Below are 16,898 nucleotides of genomic sequence, written 5' to 3' on the forward strand. Positions count from 1 at the left end.
GAAGCACTGAACCAACTGAAGAAACAGAAGAAGTTGCATCACAAAAAGCATCAGAGTGTTTCATTTTGTGTTCTGGAGTAGCTAGCATTATCCTAGCACCTCCGCCATATTGTTGCCTATCTGCCTCTTGAAATTTTAAATGTTTGTAAAACATTTGAAATTTCACAACTACTGCTAGATTTAATTATGTTAATCCCATGTGACATTATGCCGACACTTTGTCTACGCTGTGAAGATTCATCAGCCTTGGCATGTCGCCTGTATGAAACAAAAAGTAAAACTGATGTCATTACCTACTTTCTGATTTATTCACTTTCATCCCAAGAATGTAAGTTAATAATTAACTATGTGAATAAAAATAAAAGCTCAATGTAAACTGATTTTCAGAACTGGAATATTAATTCTTCCAAGACATGACAGGACTTGATGTTCCACCAAGTCTGCTCAGTTTTGCCATGTTTAGTCCCCCGTACAAACACGCCAACAGAGACGCCAAGATGGGAAAAGAGAGAAACAGTTTCCAGTAAGTAAAAGCTTCTTCTGTCACACTTTAAAGGTCTGGCTCAGTTTGACCTTTTTACTGAAAATGAAACGTAATCATGCCTGTGAATAGAGTTGATAGAAAAAGAAAATATGTTTTCCTGGAATAGCACATCCTTGCTACATTTCCATGGAAACAGATGTTTTTGTTTAGATTCTGATCGAGAAATTACACAAAACTTAAAAGAGAAATGGTTAAATAAAAACATTTCTCTGTGAAAAATATGAAATTCCCGCAGGTAAGACACAGATTGCTCATAAATAGTTATGGTTTTTGATACTGGGCAAATAGGAAGTTGATCAGGGTGGCATAAGAAATAATTTACATGAGTCGGCCATATTGTCCAGCCACATAGATGCAAAAAGCTAGATATTTTTACCCTTCCTGGCTAAGTAGCTAGCAGCTAGTTATCTCAAACTTTAGCACAACAGTGAATTTCCATAAAAATGAAAACTTCATAAAGCATATAAGATTAAATAATCCTGCCAAAACAAAATGTATGAACATATTTATTTATTGCAATGAATTTAAGACTCTTTAAGGATGTGCAGACACCTCTCTTTAAATTTGAGACTTTTCCAAAGCATTTACTTTACGCAAACTTATTTTCTATGTTTCCTAATTGATTTAGCATCAAGTCATCAGTCCAGAATGAGAACAAACAACTTTTACTGAGGAAAGAACAAATTTAGGTGTGAAGAGAGAGGAGAGGAAGAGCAGGCTGCCGACAGCAGCAACTTTAAAAATGTATGAGCCTTCAACCTCAAGCAGAGCGCCGGTAACGTGTGTGTGTGTGTGTGTGTGTGTGTGTGTGTGTGTGTGTGTGTGTGTGTGTGTGTGTGTGTGTGTGTGCGTGTGTGTGTGTGTGTGTGTGTGATGCCGGCATTTAAAAGCAAGAGCAAAGATCGGATAAAGACGCATCGCTTTCTGATCCGATCATCTTAATCTGCTTTACTGTTTACAGAAAGTCACATTGTTTTGGAGCAGATTTTATTTCATCAGGTTCCTGCTAACAGTATTTGAGAGAGAGAGAAAGAGAGAGAGAGAGAGAGAGAGAGAGAGAGAGAGAGAGAGAAAGAGGTCCCTGTGTTTGACTTCAATAAAGTCCTGTCAGCTGAATATCAGCTCATGAGTCACGAGTCCCAAAACGAGGAGGAGGAGGAGAAGAGCTCAACCGAGGAGGGGAAACACGATGAACGGCGGAGCAAGGAGAAGATAAATGAGAAGAAGTAACGGGAAGGCCACAGGGAGCAGGAGGAGGAGGAGGGGATGGACCCAGAAGACAGATTACAGACATGAACCAGAAAGAGGAAAAGAGCTGAAGATGATGCAATAAAATTATGAATAAAAACTGTTTTACCACAACAGTAAAGTTAGCAAAAGTGCTAAACAAAAGTTAGCTTTGCTATTAGCACATTAACTTCAACACAGATGTTGAACTTCATTCAAGTGAAAGTTTACAAAACAGCCAAGCACTTAAGAAGCTATGTGTGCTAAAGGTTTTGAAAGTTAGCAAAAATGCTAAACGAAAGATTAGCTTTCCTACTAGCATGTTAGCTTCAACACAGATGCATTAGCATTAACTGCAACATAAAAATTTTACTTTATTGAAATAAAAGTTTACAAAACAGTCGAGTACATTAGCACTTAAGAAGCTAAGTGCGCTAAACGATTTCAAAGTTAGCAAAAAAGTTAGCCGAGTTATTAGCACATTAGCAAAATGCTGCAGACCGCTGTGGTGAATAAAAAGTCTTATACAGTCTAAAATGTTGATGTTTTTGTTAATTGGTTCCCAATAAATGAACTGAAATGAATGTAACCTGATGCGACATTATGATGAGAAAATAATCAATAAACAGATTATTTGAGTTTCTCATTCTCATCCAGATTTTTAAATATTAATAATAAAAAGTACATTCAGAAAGCAAACAGGTGATATTAATGACAACAATCGCAGGTCAGATCCAGATAAAGAATATTCTTTTGATTACTTTAGTTTCATCTAATGCTTGGTGCTCAAATTGATCAATATTAAACTTTGTTTTCTTTAATTTATTGATTTTATCTGGATTTTATTCCCTACGGTTTGTTTGTGAGTGCGGATAATAAAGGTTTGCTAACTTCCCCGCAGCGTCGACGGCTGCTCCGCTTTGTGTTTGCTTACAGACCAGATCTTCACTTTCAGGACAACTGGTGCATGAAAATCCCCGGAAACTGGCGAGTTCCAGACCAACGAGAAACCAGATCACAGAGGAGAGATGGGAAAAGTTTTAAAGAGTAAAGAGGAAACGGCAAGAGAAAGACTCACAGCTTCATTAGGAGGTTAAACATTACACCAAGATCCATTTAAACACTTCAATTAATTTAATAATTAAAGGTGATTAACATTTATATGTTAAAATTGGGTTGTGATCAGATCAGCTTCAAGTAAGATGAATAAAAATGTTAAAAATTTACCATAAAAATCTGAACAGACCTCAGATCATTCAGAAACTAGAATAAAATTAAATCTAACATTTAATGTCAACGTGTTTTTAATGAGAAAAACTGTTTATAGTTTTATTCCTCACTTCCCTTTTAATGTCCTTATAAAATATTTTACGTTTCATCAAATAAATTAAACATTTATTGCATTTCTGACCGTTTATTGCAATATTGTTACTGTTGCAGATGTAGATCATCTAAAGATGAGTTTTTACTTTTTCTAAATGTTTAATTATTATAAAAATATAACTGGATGCTGTTGAAATAAACAGATCCTGACTGGATTCAATCAGCAGATTGTGATCAGAAACTCTTTGCTATTGGAAAACAACTCTCCTCCTCCTCCTCCTCCTCCTCCTCCTCCTCCTCCTCCTCCTCCTCCTCCTCCTCCTCCTCCTCCTCCTCCTCCTCCTCCTCCTCCTCCTCCTCCTCCTCCTCCACCTTTGTCTCCTCCTGCCTCCGTCACCAGGCAACTGGTCTCTCCTCCTCCCTCAACATGTCCGTCTCTCTGAGCCTCGTCAGACCAAACGCCAGCAGACAGAGGATGCAAGAGGAGAAAAAGGTTTGCTGCACAGCGAAAGCCGTGAAAAACATCGAACACATTATTTTTTTTTATTATTAAAGTTTTTATTAATGTTTCAGAGCATGTTCACAGCCTTTCCCAACCCCCACCCCCAACACACCCTCATGAAATAAAATACACAAACAAAATAAAACAAAGCAAGAGAGAAAAAAAAAAACAAAAAAAAACAGGTCAGTGCATTACAAATCAATAAAAGTTTCACAAAAGATTAAATATCCTCGGTGTTAGCAGAAACAACCACAGTAAACAGAAGTAGTCACTCGCTAGTATTTTCCAAAACAATAGGCCAGTAGTACCCTAACTTGTCCCCATGTTACAGGAGAGGAAACAGTTCCAGGATTTTTGAAGTTCTCCATGTCATCATTTAGTTTGGCCAACATTTGTTCATATGACACTATTTCCAACATTAATTCCAACCAGTCCTTAATATTTGGAGCGGATGGAGATTTCCATAATCTGAGGATTATTCTGGCAGCCGTGACCGTCCCCACCTGCATTACAGTATTTTGGTGTTTTGACATATTAGGCATCACTGTTTGATCCCCCAACAAGCAGAGTCTTGGTGACATAGGTATCCCTAAACCTATCCACTTTCCAACGTACAGCAATACTGTTTTCCAGAATGGGAAAATTAGTTTACATTCCCAGAACGCATGTATAAAGGTTCCCGGGTCAGTTTTGCATTTCCAACATAGGTTATTGGTGAGCAGACCCATTCTATGGAGCCTGGATGGAGTGAAATAAAATCTATGTACAATCTTATAGTGTATAAACTTCCCTCTTGATTCTCTAATATATTTCCCGTTATTTGATAATATTTTCAACCATTCTTCATCAGTAAAAGTGCATCCAAGGTCCTGCTGCCAGATAGTCCCCAGACTTTTACATATATCACTTTGCATACTATTAAACAATTTGTAATATGTGGATGCTTTATATTCAATTCTACTTGAGCCCATATATTCTTTTATTGGATTATCTTCATATATGAATTTGTCTTTAATAATACAGTCTCTAATTTGTAGATATTTCCAGAAACTATCCTTCTTTATATTGTATTTCAGCATGACATCTGAAAAAGACATAAAAACCCCTTCTGTATACAAATCATCTACAACACGTATTCCCTTCACAAGCCATTGTTCCCAATAGACAGTTTTCCTTCCGATACAGATGGATGGATTCAGCCACAGTGAGGAGTACAACTGTTTCGAATGTGACATCTTGCATATTTTATGTGCCTCCTTCCATACTGATTTAGAATGTGCTAATATCGGATTTGTGGGAAGAGGTTTCCTATTATCTGTTTTACTATGAGAAAGAATATCTATCGGTCTAAAGGGGTTAACCAATTCTTCTTCAATATTCATCCAGCTTAGTTTAATTTCTCCCTTTTTAAAATACTTGGACAACTTAACCATTTCATTATTGATTGTGAGCGATAAAAAACCCCAAACCTTCAGGTCGACGTAACGAACGTCTGAACCGAGAAATATTGTTTCAACCCGACGTTGAAATTCTAGCAAATCAAAATTTAAATACATTTATTCTACTGATATTTTCTCGCCAATTCAAATCGAAACAGATTTTTTTTGTTTTCTCAGGGAATGAAATGCAGAAACAAGGAGTTAGCCTGGTTGCTATGGCTACCGCTGGGAGGAAGGAAGTGAGCATCTTGGTGTCACGTGAGAAATCAGCAGCGAGGCGACGCTCAGAGGAAACATTCAGGATCAGAAACGCCGTCCAACATGGAAACCTGTGCCACACATTTAAAGGAAGTTACTTTATTTTGAAATCTAGGCTGTTTTGACGAGAAGCCAGAGAGGATTTCTAGGGAAAAAGAAAATAGGAAGAATTCAGGTTCTGGTGTCCTTCTGACTGGATTTTTTTATTTAAAAATGGTAAATTTGATCTAAACTGACCTGGATTTTAAAGAAAGGCCACAAATTTTCAAGTGAGATTGAAGTCAGAGCGTTGGGAAGGCCGTTCCAGAGCCAGGTGGGACTAGAGGTGGAATGATTAATCGATTAATTTTCATTAACTGGAGCATACAGACCATTGCTGTTAGAAGCTAACAACCAATGATAGACACAATAAAGCTAGCTAGCTACTTAGCAAGGCTTTGCTAGCAACTAGCCTCAACCAGTTACAAATCGCATGAAGAGACTCAAATGTTTGGCTGACAGAAAAGTCCAACAATAACAAAACAACTAATGTAAGAGATTAAAGCTGCATTCCCTCCAGCCTGTTCGGTCCGTTTGGCTGGAAAGTCGGGATCGTTTGGGGAAACGTGAATCAATAATCAAACTCTGGTCCTAAAAACGTCGGTCTGGGTTCGGCTGAAGTGAACTCTGGTTCTGTTTTAATGCATATTTAAACGCCAACCGGATCAGAGACCACACCAAAGCAGGAAGTGGACGAGAGCCCAGGGTATTCTGGGTAAATACAACCAAAGCTAACATGCTAACCAAGTGCTACCAGGAGAAATGACTTCAGAGCTAAAGAGATATCCTGCACCAGCTAAAATCTAACGCATCCATTTTGTTTCCATCTGATGAAGCAGGAAGTTTCTCTGAGTGTCTTCAGAGGTTTTCCTGTGATTCCCTCAGTGGTTCTTGGTGCAGCGCCCCCACACGCCGGGAGGGGAACTGCTGCAGTTTGATGAAGAACTGCAGTAGCTTAAATTGGAGTCAATGCTTCAGTTTTTATTTCCAACTGAACCGACTCTGCTGGACGATCCGGTGGGAAAACAAACTACATCTCCTTCTGGATCGTCTTCCAGAATCTAGCAGGAAAACCTCCACATTTGTTGGAAGCTGCAGTTCTTCGTCTCGCTGATAACCTCAGTCTTGTTTGTTTCTTCCAAACCAGCTGGAAGGTCCCATGATTCATCACAGCCTCGGTTGGTTTCCAGGAATCCAGACATGAGCTGAGCTTCACAACGTTCTGCTGTTTGCTCCCATATCCATGTTTCCCTGTGTGACGCCACTGAGGTCCTGCAGCCGCTGCTGCTGCCTGTTGCATTCAATTATTGATGAGCTGCAATTTATTTCTGCTGCCTCCATTTATTGCACAGACACAAATTACCCGACATGTGAAGATTGTTTTCCATTCCAGTGGGAGCTGGATGGTTTCCTGCCGTCGTTGCAGGCTTGACATTTGCCATTTGAGCCAAACCCGACAGTAAATCAGGTGAAATAAATCAGCACAAGTTTCTGCAACCATTTTCCTCACCAGCTTTACAGCTACAAAAGAACCTGGTGCATTTAGGAAGGAAACAGCAACTAGTTATTGCACTAAATCATATTTATATTTGAGTCTCACACAATTAGTGAGACTACTGGAAGTAGAAGAGGATGTACAACATAACAGTTTAGCATTAGCTAAAGCTTCTGTTTTGTGGTTTTTTATCAACTTCCATAAACCTTTTTATGTATTTTGCAGTTCAGAGTTAGTTTCCAGTCATTTCTGTGTGCTTTCAATTAGCTTCGGCATTAATTATTTCATGTGTGTTAGCAGGTTAGCATTAGCTTCCACTAATTTTCCTATTTGTTTAGCAGTTTACTGTTAGCTTCCAGTCAGATTTTTGTGTTTATTATCAGACCAAGCAAAAGTTGTAATGTGTTTTATGGTTTAACGTTAGCTTCTGGTCATTTGTATGTGTTTAGCAGCATTAGCATTAGCATAGCTAATATTCTGGGTTAGTGGCCAGTGAACATATATTCCCCATTACAACCATGACGGCCATTTTCCACCAGATAAATGAAACAACATCAAGAAAATATTTATGATTTCTATGATTCAAATTAATTATTTGACACCAAACAGATTCATCTAATTGGGATTTTATTTCAATCAATAGCTTCCTTGATCACCATGGCGATCCTTGATCAGTGGCTAAAGGTTTTTTTTTCACTTCTCCTTCACTTCTCTGTACCAGTTTAGATCCTTTGATCTGCATGTGAAAGAGGTTTCTGAAACTTTCAATTATCTGCTCCACTAAATCCAGCTCATCAAATTTATCGTTCAACTTCGACTCCGAAGAACAAAAAACACATAACCGTTAAAACTCAATTAGTTTTTATTATTTTTAGGCATTTTCCAATTATTCTGCAATGTCTCCTGACTCACATAATGATGCCATTATGTTATTTCCACTTCTAGACTGGAGGGTTTTATTTCATATATGGAAAATATTGACACAGATTTAAAATAACGTGAAATATTCCCTGGTATAACTGGATGTTTGGACATCACAGGATCGTCCTGCTGTTAAAAACAGCGAAGCCGTCCATCATGAATCGCTGCTTTGCTTTTTATTCCCCGACTGCGTCCATTACTGCACACTCGCTCTAAAAGGCTCTGCTGGAAAGAAGTCGAGGCTTTTCAGGTTTCCTCGTTTCCTCCCAGCTGAACGCGATAAACGCCGAGCGGCTCAGAAACACGTTGAGCTCAATGAGTCACATGATCAGCCTGGACCCAGACGACGAACCGGGAGCAGAACAAAACCAGAGGCTCGTCTATTCACTGCATACTTACACAAATTAATCCAATTCATTTAAAGGAAATATGTCGATTTAGAAAAACAATGTTTTTTTGTCCAGTAAAAACCTTTTGCTCTAACTTGAGGTGTTTTTTCAGCTCGTCTTTGTTTTACTTGGATTAGTAGATTTTGAGAAAATGCAGCAGAAACGCATCAAACGAGTCACATGATCAATAACAGGATGTTACTACTGGTGGAAACGACAAAGAAGACAAACAGGAAGTGGTTGGATTATGATGGCGCCGCATGTTTTTAATGATATAAACTTATTTAAATCGTGTTTCTTATTTAAATAAACAACCTAATCTAAATACGCAATTGCAAAATTCAGCTTTTTTTACATCAGTGGAATATTGTTGCTATGGAAAATAGAGATAATTGAGAAAATATCCATGAAGCATCTGGATCATCTTTTGGAGAAAAGCAGAACCACAGGTTAAAATGGCCTAGTCAAAGTCATCTGTGTAATGCACTGAAAATGAGCGTTCAGACGTTCTCCATCCCATCTGACTGAACTAGAGCAGCAAAAACATGCCGCACTTTTCAGGTATTGATATTTCTGAGACATTTATTGAACAAATCCCAATAAATTCTCACAGTTTGTCAACATTCCAGTTTCTACTGATGTGAATTAATTCCATTAGCTGAGATGATTAGACCAGGAAGTGGTTTTGTTTTTTGGATGGAGTCTTGTTTTCTCCGCCAGTAAGTTTCTCTTTAACTTTAACTTTAACTTTAACTTTCTCTTTAACTTTTTTTTTCTCTTTTTTTTCTCTGCTGCCGGATCCTCGCTGCAGGAGGCCCGGCGAGCCCCGCTGCTCCTGGTCAATACGCCACAGGAGGCGGAGTCAGACTGAGGGAAAGGTCACCAGGTCCTCCAGCCTAAAGGTCACCGAGGATCATCAGAGCCAGACGCCTCCGACGGGACGGGAGCTTCTGGTTTTTAAACGCGTTGCCACGGCAACAGCCTGATCAGAGACGGAGCTTAAAGGTCTGCAAAACGCCTCGGACGCTCGCGGCTCCAGATTATCGCCGAGCGACTCAGCGGGCTGAAAGGTTAAAGGTCAAGACAGGACAGCTGGATGCAGAAAACCGCCAACGCGTTTCGATTGTTTGACGTGAGAAAGTGGCGTCAACGTTGCAAAGACTTCTGGGACAAAAAAACATCAGAAATGAATGAACCAAAACATTTTCACGCCTTTTCCCTTAAATTACTTAACTAATTAACTATTAAATGATTTTCTGATTGATTCAGATGAACCCGCAGTTCCACTTATGACCACCAGGAAACAAAGTTGATTCACACAGCTGCACTTTCGCCTTCCACTCAACTTTCTGTTAAAATGCCTAGAGGAAGCTTTCTGAACAGTGAGCTTCTTTACCGAACTACTTAACTGCCCGGTGATGTTCCAACTCATTTTTGGACGCCTGCTGTTTGATTTGAAACATCCACGAGTCGTTTTGTTGATCATTAATTCTTCATAATTTAGATTTTCAACATGAATGAAAACGACTCAAACACCTGGATCTGCTGCAGCTCGTTAATAACGAAGCATCATAATGAAACATGGCAGAGCAACAGGATTGCTTCACACAAACACTTTTTCCTTCCATTTAACTTTCCTTCCATAAGCTTAGATACAGCTGCAGGAACAAACTGCTTCTTTAAAAAATTGCATTTCCTGGTTCTGAAAGTATCAAGATGCACCTGCAGTTTGGTTTGTATAACATTTATCACCTTGTCAACAAATAATACATTTTCCCCTTTGAGATCAATAAAGTGTATTCCATCCACTGAAGCCTGTTAGATCTAAAACATACTGAGGAACAGACTTTTTCCTTCCACTCAACTTTCCTTTATAAGCTTATTTACAGCTACTGTAAACAGCACTGCCAGCCTTCTCTTCTTCTCTTGAAAGTATTTATTTGCATCTATGTTTGAAAAAGTTTCATTGAATGTAGATTCAAAGTTAGATGCGCAACACAAACGGAGCATTTCTGTCTCCGGTGTGATCTGTGGATCTCTGCCTGCCTCCCACACTTTATGCAAACTGTGCGGACAGTGGAGCCGCTGGCTGCGCTGCGCTGCGCCGCTTTGCATGTGAAGCAGCAGCTGATAATGAAGCCGCTCAGGCTGCGGAGCTCCGCTCCTCCAGCAGCGCCGCTCAGGCTATGACTCATCCCGCCTGCCAGTCACTGATGCTGGGCTGGGCACGACCGAAACGCGTCGCCGAGCAGAACCCCAAAAAACACACACAGAGCCAGAAACCCCCTGTTTTCTGTCTGCCGCTCACCTTTCTGTAGTGGAAACCAAGTCAGATGCTCCTCACAGGTGTGCGCTGCTGCCTGGCTGCTTGGTCTCCTCCGGGACGTCGCATCGCTCCCCCCGGTTCGGATGGACGGGAGGATCCGCGAAGAGGAACCGGGCTGAGGCGGCGGCGGGGCGGGATGAAAACCTCCGAGAGAGCTGCGGCTCTGACGGATGTGGCCCCGCTCGCTTCAGGGGTGGGGAACCGACGCTCAAGATGCCTTCAAGGTCTTCACGTAACCTCGGATTTTCAAGCTCTTTAGCGAAAGAGGCGCTTCTCTGTTTCCATGGTGATTTAAAGGGACAGTTAATTTTTTTTTGTTTGTTTTTAACCGTGGGGTTGTGTGAAATAGTGTTTTTTTTCCCCACACTTGTTTGCCACAATAGCGTCACAATGTTCAATCCATGTCTGGTACTGCTTCTCTTTGCAGACCAAACATGAAGGATTCAACTCAAACCTGAAACAAACTTCCTGAAAATTGTAAAAACAGCCAAAAAAGAGAGAGAGAAAAACCCAGCTGTTTTGAACCATAAGAAATTAAACTTAACATTTTTAAGTGTAGTGATGTCACTTAGTTTGGTTAATTGATTGATCACCTATGATACAAATAATATCAGAATAATTCAATGCAGGTTTTCAACTAACAAAATATCATCTTGAGGCACTTTATCAAAAAAATAATTTCAGTAAATCTTAGTTATCAAACAGGATAGTGAAATCAATTAGCTATTCAAAGTATTTTTAAAATTAAAGTCAAACTAAGTTAATTTAAGTCTTATTACCAGGAGCTCAGACAATTAACTACTTACAATCAAACAGATAATCACAGTGAAGCTAACAATAAATCCAACTCTCAATATTACTTACTCAGAGACAAGCTAGCAATTTATTAGACAGGCTAACAGTTAGCTCAAGTCTTAAAAGGAGCAACTTGGAGACAAGCTAACTATTCACAATTAGGCTAACAGTTAATCACATTAAAACTAAGTGTAGATAGCAGCTACTCAGAGACAAGCTAGCAATTCATTAGAGACAAGCTAAGTCTTCAGCTAGGAACTCAGAGGCAAGCTAACACCTAATCACAATCAAGCTAATGGCTAATCATAGTTGAGCTAACAGGGAACCTAAATCTAGCTACGTGAGACGATGTAAAATTAATCTGTTTGGCTTCAAAAATAAAGCTCATAGAAACTCTATGCTTATTTATTATTTAATAATTTTAAAGGATTCTTAATGGGATTTAAATAAAAAAGGAATCACGAGATCCACAGACCAAAGGAACCATACAAAAATCTTTTAGTTTTCTAGTTATTATTATGAACTACATAAATTAAAGTCCAAGATAAATGTAGATGACGAAACCAAAAAAGGTTTTAAAAACATCCACGGAGCCTCAAACGACCTGACTGGTCGAAAATTTTAATGAAAACTGTATGTTCTGTTTCCACATGAGGGCAGCAAAGAGGAATTCAGGAACCAAAGAAGAAGAACAGACTCCGCCTTTCCTGTCAGGAATTGACCAATCAGGAGTCTCCATTCTTAAGGCTACATTGTGTTCCTGTGGTGTGCAGCTAAGCTAATTTTGTGACAGAAAGCTAAAAACAAAACCGTTTAACCCACAAGGCTGCCCGGTTTCCTGCTCTGAACGTCTCCCGGAGGATCAGGCTCGGACCGCAGCCCAGAACCGGACCATGGTTGGCGTTAAAGTAATCGGCAGCGACCCGGACTTCCAGCCGGAGTTAGCGGCCGCCGGCTCCAGGCTAGCCGTGGTGAAGTTCACAATGGCTCGGTAAGGTTCTCCACACGGACAGATTGCGGCTAACCAGGCTCCGTGTGTGGGTCATGTGGACGTGGGAGATCAGAATTTAAAGAACTTAAACCAGCTGGATGCTGGAGTAACTCAGATTTTTATCTCAGATTGTTGCTGCTGTTAGCCGATGGAAGCTAGCTGTGCTGCTTACAATGACTTGGCAGTATTACAGTAAGTTAGCTGCTCAGGTGTAGCGCCGCTGAAATCACAGGGTTCTGATGCAAAATATAGAAATATATTAACAATAACCGGAACAATGTAAAGCTGTACTAAAATAACATATTCTAATATGTTACTTTATGTTTGTCAGCATAAGAAAATAGTCCTAGTTTAATGTGGTTTACAGCTTAACCGGATTTACTTTAAAAGTAAAATATGTGGAAGTATACATTTCTACGTCATTGAATGAATACCTTTTCAAGCAATTAAGTTTATTACAGCACCTCGTCTATTTTGAGTGAGGAGGAAATGGTCAGAGTATTACTATACATGGAACCGGCACCATTTCACTCCGGAACTGAAGGGGGCGCTATTTCATGTACAATCTGTGGATATTCACGTTGTACCTCCGGGTTCCGCCCTGGACTCCCTCTAATTCAGGGTTGGGCAGTAACTAGTTACATCAACTGTATTATATTAAAGTAACGTTTTTGAAAAATGTAAATTCAGGAGTTTTTTTTACTACTCTGTGATTTTTTTTTACTTGAATAAAAATGTTTTTTGAATTTCTGCCCACTGAATGAAAAACAAACAGGTTTTAACCAAAGTGTCACCAGACACAGACATGGAGCTTTTGTTGAAGAAACTGTTTTTTTTTACATATTTGAATTATTGTAATTTTGGTCCTTAAAATTAGACTTTATCTGATGATGTAATTTTTAAATATTATAATTTTTACTAGTGCTACTCTTACTCTGCCCCCTCATGCTCGTATTTAACATCTCCATCCTGCCAGCTCGGATTGAAACAGATTAGCGTCCATAACTTTCTCAAACGTTTGGCTCTGGTTCCTGATGAAGAGTTTTCTGACGTTCTGCTCGTCCCTCAGCTGTCGGCCGTGCATCAGAATATCTCCTGCTTTTAACATGTTCAGCAACAAATACCCACATGTGGTTTTCCTGGAGGTCGACGTTCATGTCTGTCAGGTAAACATCTTGTTATTTCTGTGTCCCAAACATTCATCCAAAGCTGTTTTAAAATGAATGAATTGGTGTAAAAATAAACCAGTTGAGGTTCTACAGGTTGAATCTGACGGTGATTTTCCTGAGAAAACTCTTAATGTCATTAATGCCGTTTTTAAAACTGAAGTCAGTTGAAAGAAAAGTTGTTGTTTTTTTTGTTTCCTCAGGGGACGGCGGGAGCCAACAACATCTCAGCGACGCCCACCTTCCTGTTCTTCAGGAACCGGGTCCGGGTGGACCAGTACCAGGGGGCGGACGCGGCGGGCCTGGAGGAGAAGATCAAACAGCACACAGAGAATGACCCGATAAACAACGAGGACTCGGACATTCCCAAGGGATATGTGAGTTTACCCCACCACGCGGGTCCAGGCCTGGTTCTTGACACTCCCTGTCTGGTTAAAACTAGTAATCTGAGACTAGAGCAAACATTTTGTCCAAACTGGAGTTTGGGAAAATGGCAGACCGACGGAAAAATTAGCTACTTGGAGTGAAATAAAGCCTGAATAGAAACATGAAAAGCTCAAGTTTGGTGGTTTTATCAGTGATTTACTGTAGAGCTGTACAGGATTATAACTAAACAGTTAAAATAAGAGCCACTTCTATAAGACGGAGAAGTTCACCCACCTCCAAATTGCGCCCTTCCTTGGCAGATCTGGTTGCTGGGAGACTGAAGAAAGCTGGACATTATTCTGGTTTGACTCAGAGCCACAGCAGCTGGAGGTGGAGCAGATGTTCTGGTTCCAGTAGAACCGGGTCGACCGGACTGTCAGGGTGAAAACACCCTAAGTGACGCCCCTTCATTACATTCAGTGACTATGATCAGAAACAAAGCAGATGAAATGAAAATTCAGCAGATGTTTATAAAAGCTGCAGTGAAGATGGAGCCTTGAAGTGAAGTCAGGCTGTGTCTTCATGTTGGAACATGATTTTGTTTTTGTATCCAAATGTAGCCAGTTAAGAACATTCTCAGGAGACCCGCTCTGAGCTCTGACCTCTCTGTCTGTCGCTCAGATGGACCTCATGCCCTTCGTCAACAAAGCCGGCTGCAAGTGTCTCAACGAGAGCGACGACTGCGGCTTCGACAACTGCTTAGTCAAAGACTCGTCCTGCCTGGAATCCGACTGCGACGAGCAGGTGACCTCTGACCCCGAGCGACCTGGGACTCACACTTCCTGCTTGCTTCACTGATAACCGTTTCCTCCTCCAGCTGCTGATAACGATCGCCTTCAACCAGCCGGTGAAGCTTTTCTCCATGAAGCTGCAGTGTTCAGATTTAGGTGAGTTGTTTTGACAGTGCGGCGTTTAAAACCCGACCCTCCTTCACCGGGTGTCGTCTCGCCTCAGCCCGGGCCCCCAAGCTCCTGAAGGTCTTCATCAACCTTCCTCGGTCGATGGACTTCGACGACGCAGAGCGGAGTCAGGCCACCCAGACCCTGGAGCTGTCAGAGGAAGACTACAAAGACGACGGGCTGATCCCGCTGCGCTACGTCAAGTTCCAGAACGTCCAGAGTGTCACGGTGAGGAAAAGAACGTCTGAAAGTTAAATGAACAGAAACATGACCAGGTGTGTTTACTGGGTACAGTAAACACACTGCAGATACGGAGAGCAGTAGGAGCAACAGTGGTCAGTTTGATAAATACATTTGGTTTTGAAAATCTCACACAAACTCCATCTGCATCAGCTGCATTTACTGGAGTATGAAGCTGCTGGACGGTCAGTAAATGGCCCCCGAGCCGCAGTTTGGACACCCTGATGTTGTGTCTCATCATGTTTTCCTTCTGCAGCTGTTTGTCAAGTCAAACCAGGGAGACGAGGAAACGACAAAGATCAACTACCTGACGTTCATCGGCACTCCGGTCCAGGCCACCAACATGAACAACTTCAAACGGGTACGGAGCAACAAAACTGTCCTTATCGAGGCTTAAAGCTGCTATACGGAGCAACAAACCTGCTCTTATCGAGGCTTAAAGCTGCAATACGGAGCAACAAACCTGCTCTTATCGAGGCTCAAAGCTGTGATACGGAGCAACAAACCTGCTCTTATCGAGGCTCAAAGCCACGATATGGAGCAACAAACCTGCTCTTATCGAGGCTCAAAGCTGTGATACGGAGCAACAAAACTGCTCTTATCGAGGCTCAAAGCCACGATACGGAGCAACAAACCTGCTCTTATCAAGGCTTAAAGCCGCGATACGGAGCAACAAACCTGCTCTTATCGAGGCTTAAAGCTGCGGTGCGGAGCAACAAACCTGCTCTTATCGAGGCTTAAAGCTGTGATACGGAGCAACAAACCTGCTCTTATCGAGGCTTAAAGCTGCTATACGGAGCAACAAAACTGCTCTTATCGAGGCTTAAAGCCGCGATACGGAGCAACAAACCTTCTCTTATCAAGGCATAAAGCAACGATACGGAGCAACAAACCTGCTCTTATCGAGGCTCAAAGCCACGATACGGAGCAACAAACCTGCTCTTATCGAGGCTCAAAGCTGTGATACGGAGCAACAAACCTGCTCTTATCGAGGCTCAAAGCCACGATACGGAGCAACAAACCTGCTCTTATCGAGGCTCAAAGCCACGATACGGAGCAACAAACCTGCTCTTATCGAGGCTCAAAGCCACGATACGGAGAAACAAAACTGCTCTTATCAAGGCTTAAAGCCGCGATACGGAGCAACAAAACTGCTCTTATCGAGGCTTAAAGCTGCGGTGCGGAGCAACAAAACTGTTTTTATTGAGGGTTAAAGCCTCCCGCTCAGCAGAGACTTGCTCATGTTTTCACTCTGCAGGTTGTCGGGAAGAAAGGAGAGAGTCACTGAGGGAGGAGGAGGAGAGGCTGCAGAAACAGTGGAGGGTTTTTCCTTCTGCCAAAGGAGAAGAGGAACGGACCTCCTGTTGCTCTCACCGGGCGCTCCGTCTGCCAGTCGTTTATATTGTAATTCTGTTGAAATTGCTGTAAATAAAACATAATTTGTTTTCAAAGGCATGCGTTTCCAGGTTCCTTCAGTTTTAAACAGTTAGTTTTAATATTACGCTAGTTTAAACATAAATGTTATGGCTACACAATCAGCTGGTCCCTGAAGCTGAGCCAGTTGTTAACATGTTAGCTGTAAGAATATTAACAGGAAGAAGGAAAAAGTCCACAAGCTCTTCAACAAGAAAGAAAGTCAGAAGCAACTTAAAGGTACTAAAGAAAATTAGGCTCAGACCTCAAATGTTTGTTAGCAAGCTAAATATTTAGCTTCAAGCAAAATGTTTAGCTCCAATCTAAATACTTAGCTTACAAATGTACTAGTTGGATTGCTAACTAGATTCTAACGCAGCAAACAAAATATTTTGATTCAAATAAAAAAAACAACCGAAATATTTGGCTACAAGCTAAGTGTTTGGCTCCAAACTGAATATTTAGCTTACAAATCAACTATTTACCTCTGTGACTTATTTGGCTC

General features: G+C 40.9%; 1 protein-coding gene and 1 long non-coding RNA gene across 2 annotated transcripts; both read left to right on the forward strand.

Moving 5' to 3' along the window:
* Positions 1–11,974: 11,974 nt before the first annotated feature.
* Positions 11,975–13,769, forward strand: LOC145554129 (uncharacterized). The gene is made up of 3 exons (XR_014090168.1): positions 11,975–12,249; positions 13,172–13,415; positions 13,619–13,769. It is a non-coding gene; the product is annotated as an uncharacterized LOC145554129 (long non-coding RNA).
* Positions 13,770–14,462: 693 nt separating this feature from the next.
* Positions 14,463–16,433, forward strand: LOC145554057 (thioredoxin-like protein 1). The gene is made up of 5 exons (XM_081613317.1): positions 14,463–14,585; positions 14,659–14,728; positions 14,796–14,968; positions 15,237–15,341; positions 16,239–16,433. The coding sequence occupies exons 1-5, from the start codon at positions 14,463–14,465 to the stop codon at positions 16,266–16,268; spliced, it is 501 nt and encodes a 166-aa protein (XP_081469443.1). The 3' UTR covers positions 16,269–16,433.
* Positions 16,434–16,898: the final 465 nt, after the last annotated feature.

This window comes from Poecilia reticulata, chromosome 12, assembly GCF_904066995.2.
Source record: "Poecilia reticulata chromosome 12, P_reticulata-male-v2, whole genome shotgun sequence".
Lineage (NCBI taxonomy): Eukaryota > Metazoa > Chordata > Actinopteri > Cyprinodontiformes > Poeciliidae > Poecilia > Poecilia reticulata.

Coding starts and splice junctions, on each gene's coding strand:
- LOC145554057 (XM_081613317.1), top strand. CDS start 14,463: ATGGACCTCATGCCCTTCGTCAACAAAGCCGGCTGCAAGTGTCTCAAC. Junction 14,729..14,795: donor GCTGCAGTGTTCAGATTTAG/GTGAGTTGTTTT, acceptor GTCTCGCCTCAG/CCCGGGCCCCCAAGCTCCTG. Junction 15,342..16,238: donor ACATGAACAACTTCAAACGG/GTACGGAGCAAC, acceptor TTCACTCTGCAG/GTTGTCGGGAAGAAAGGAGA.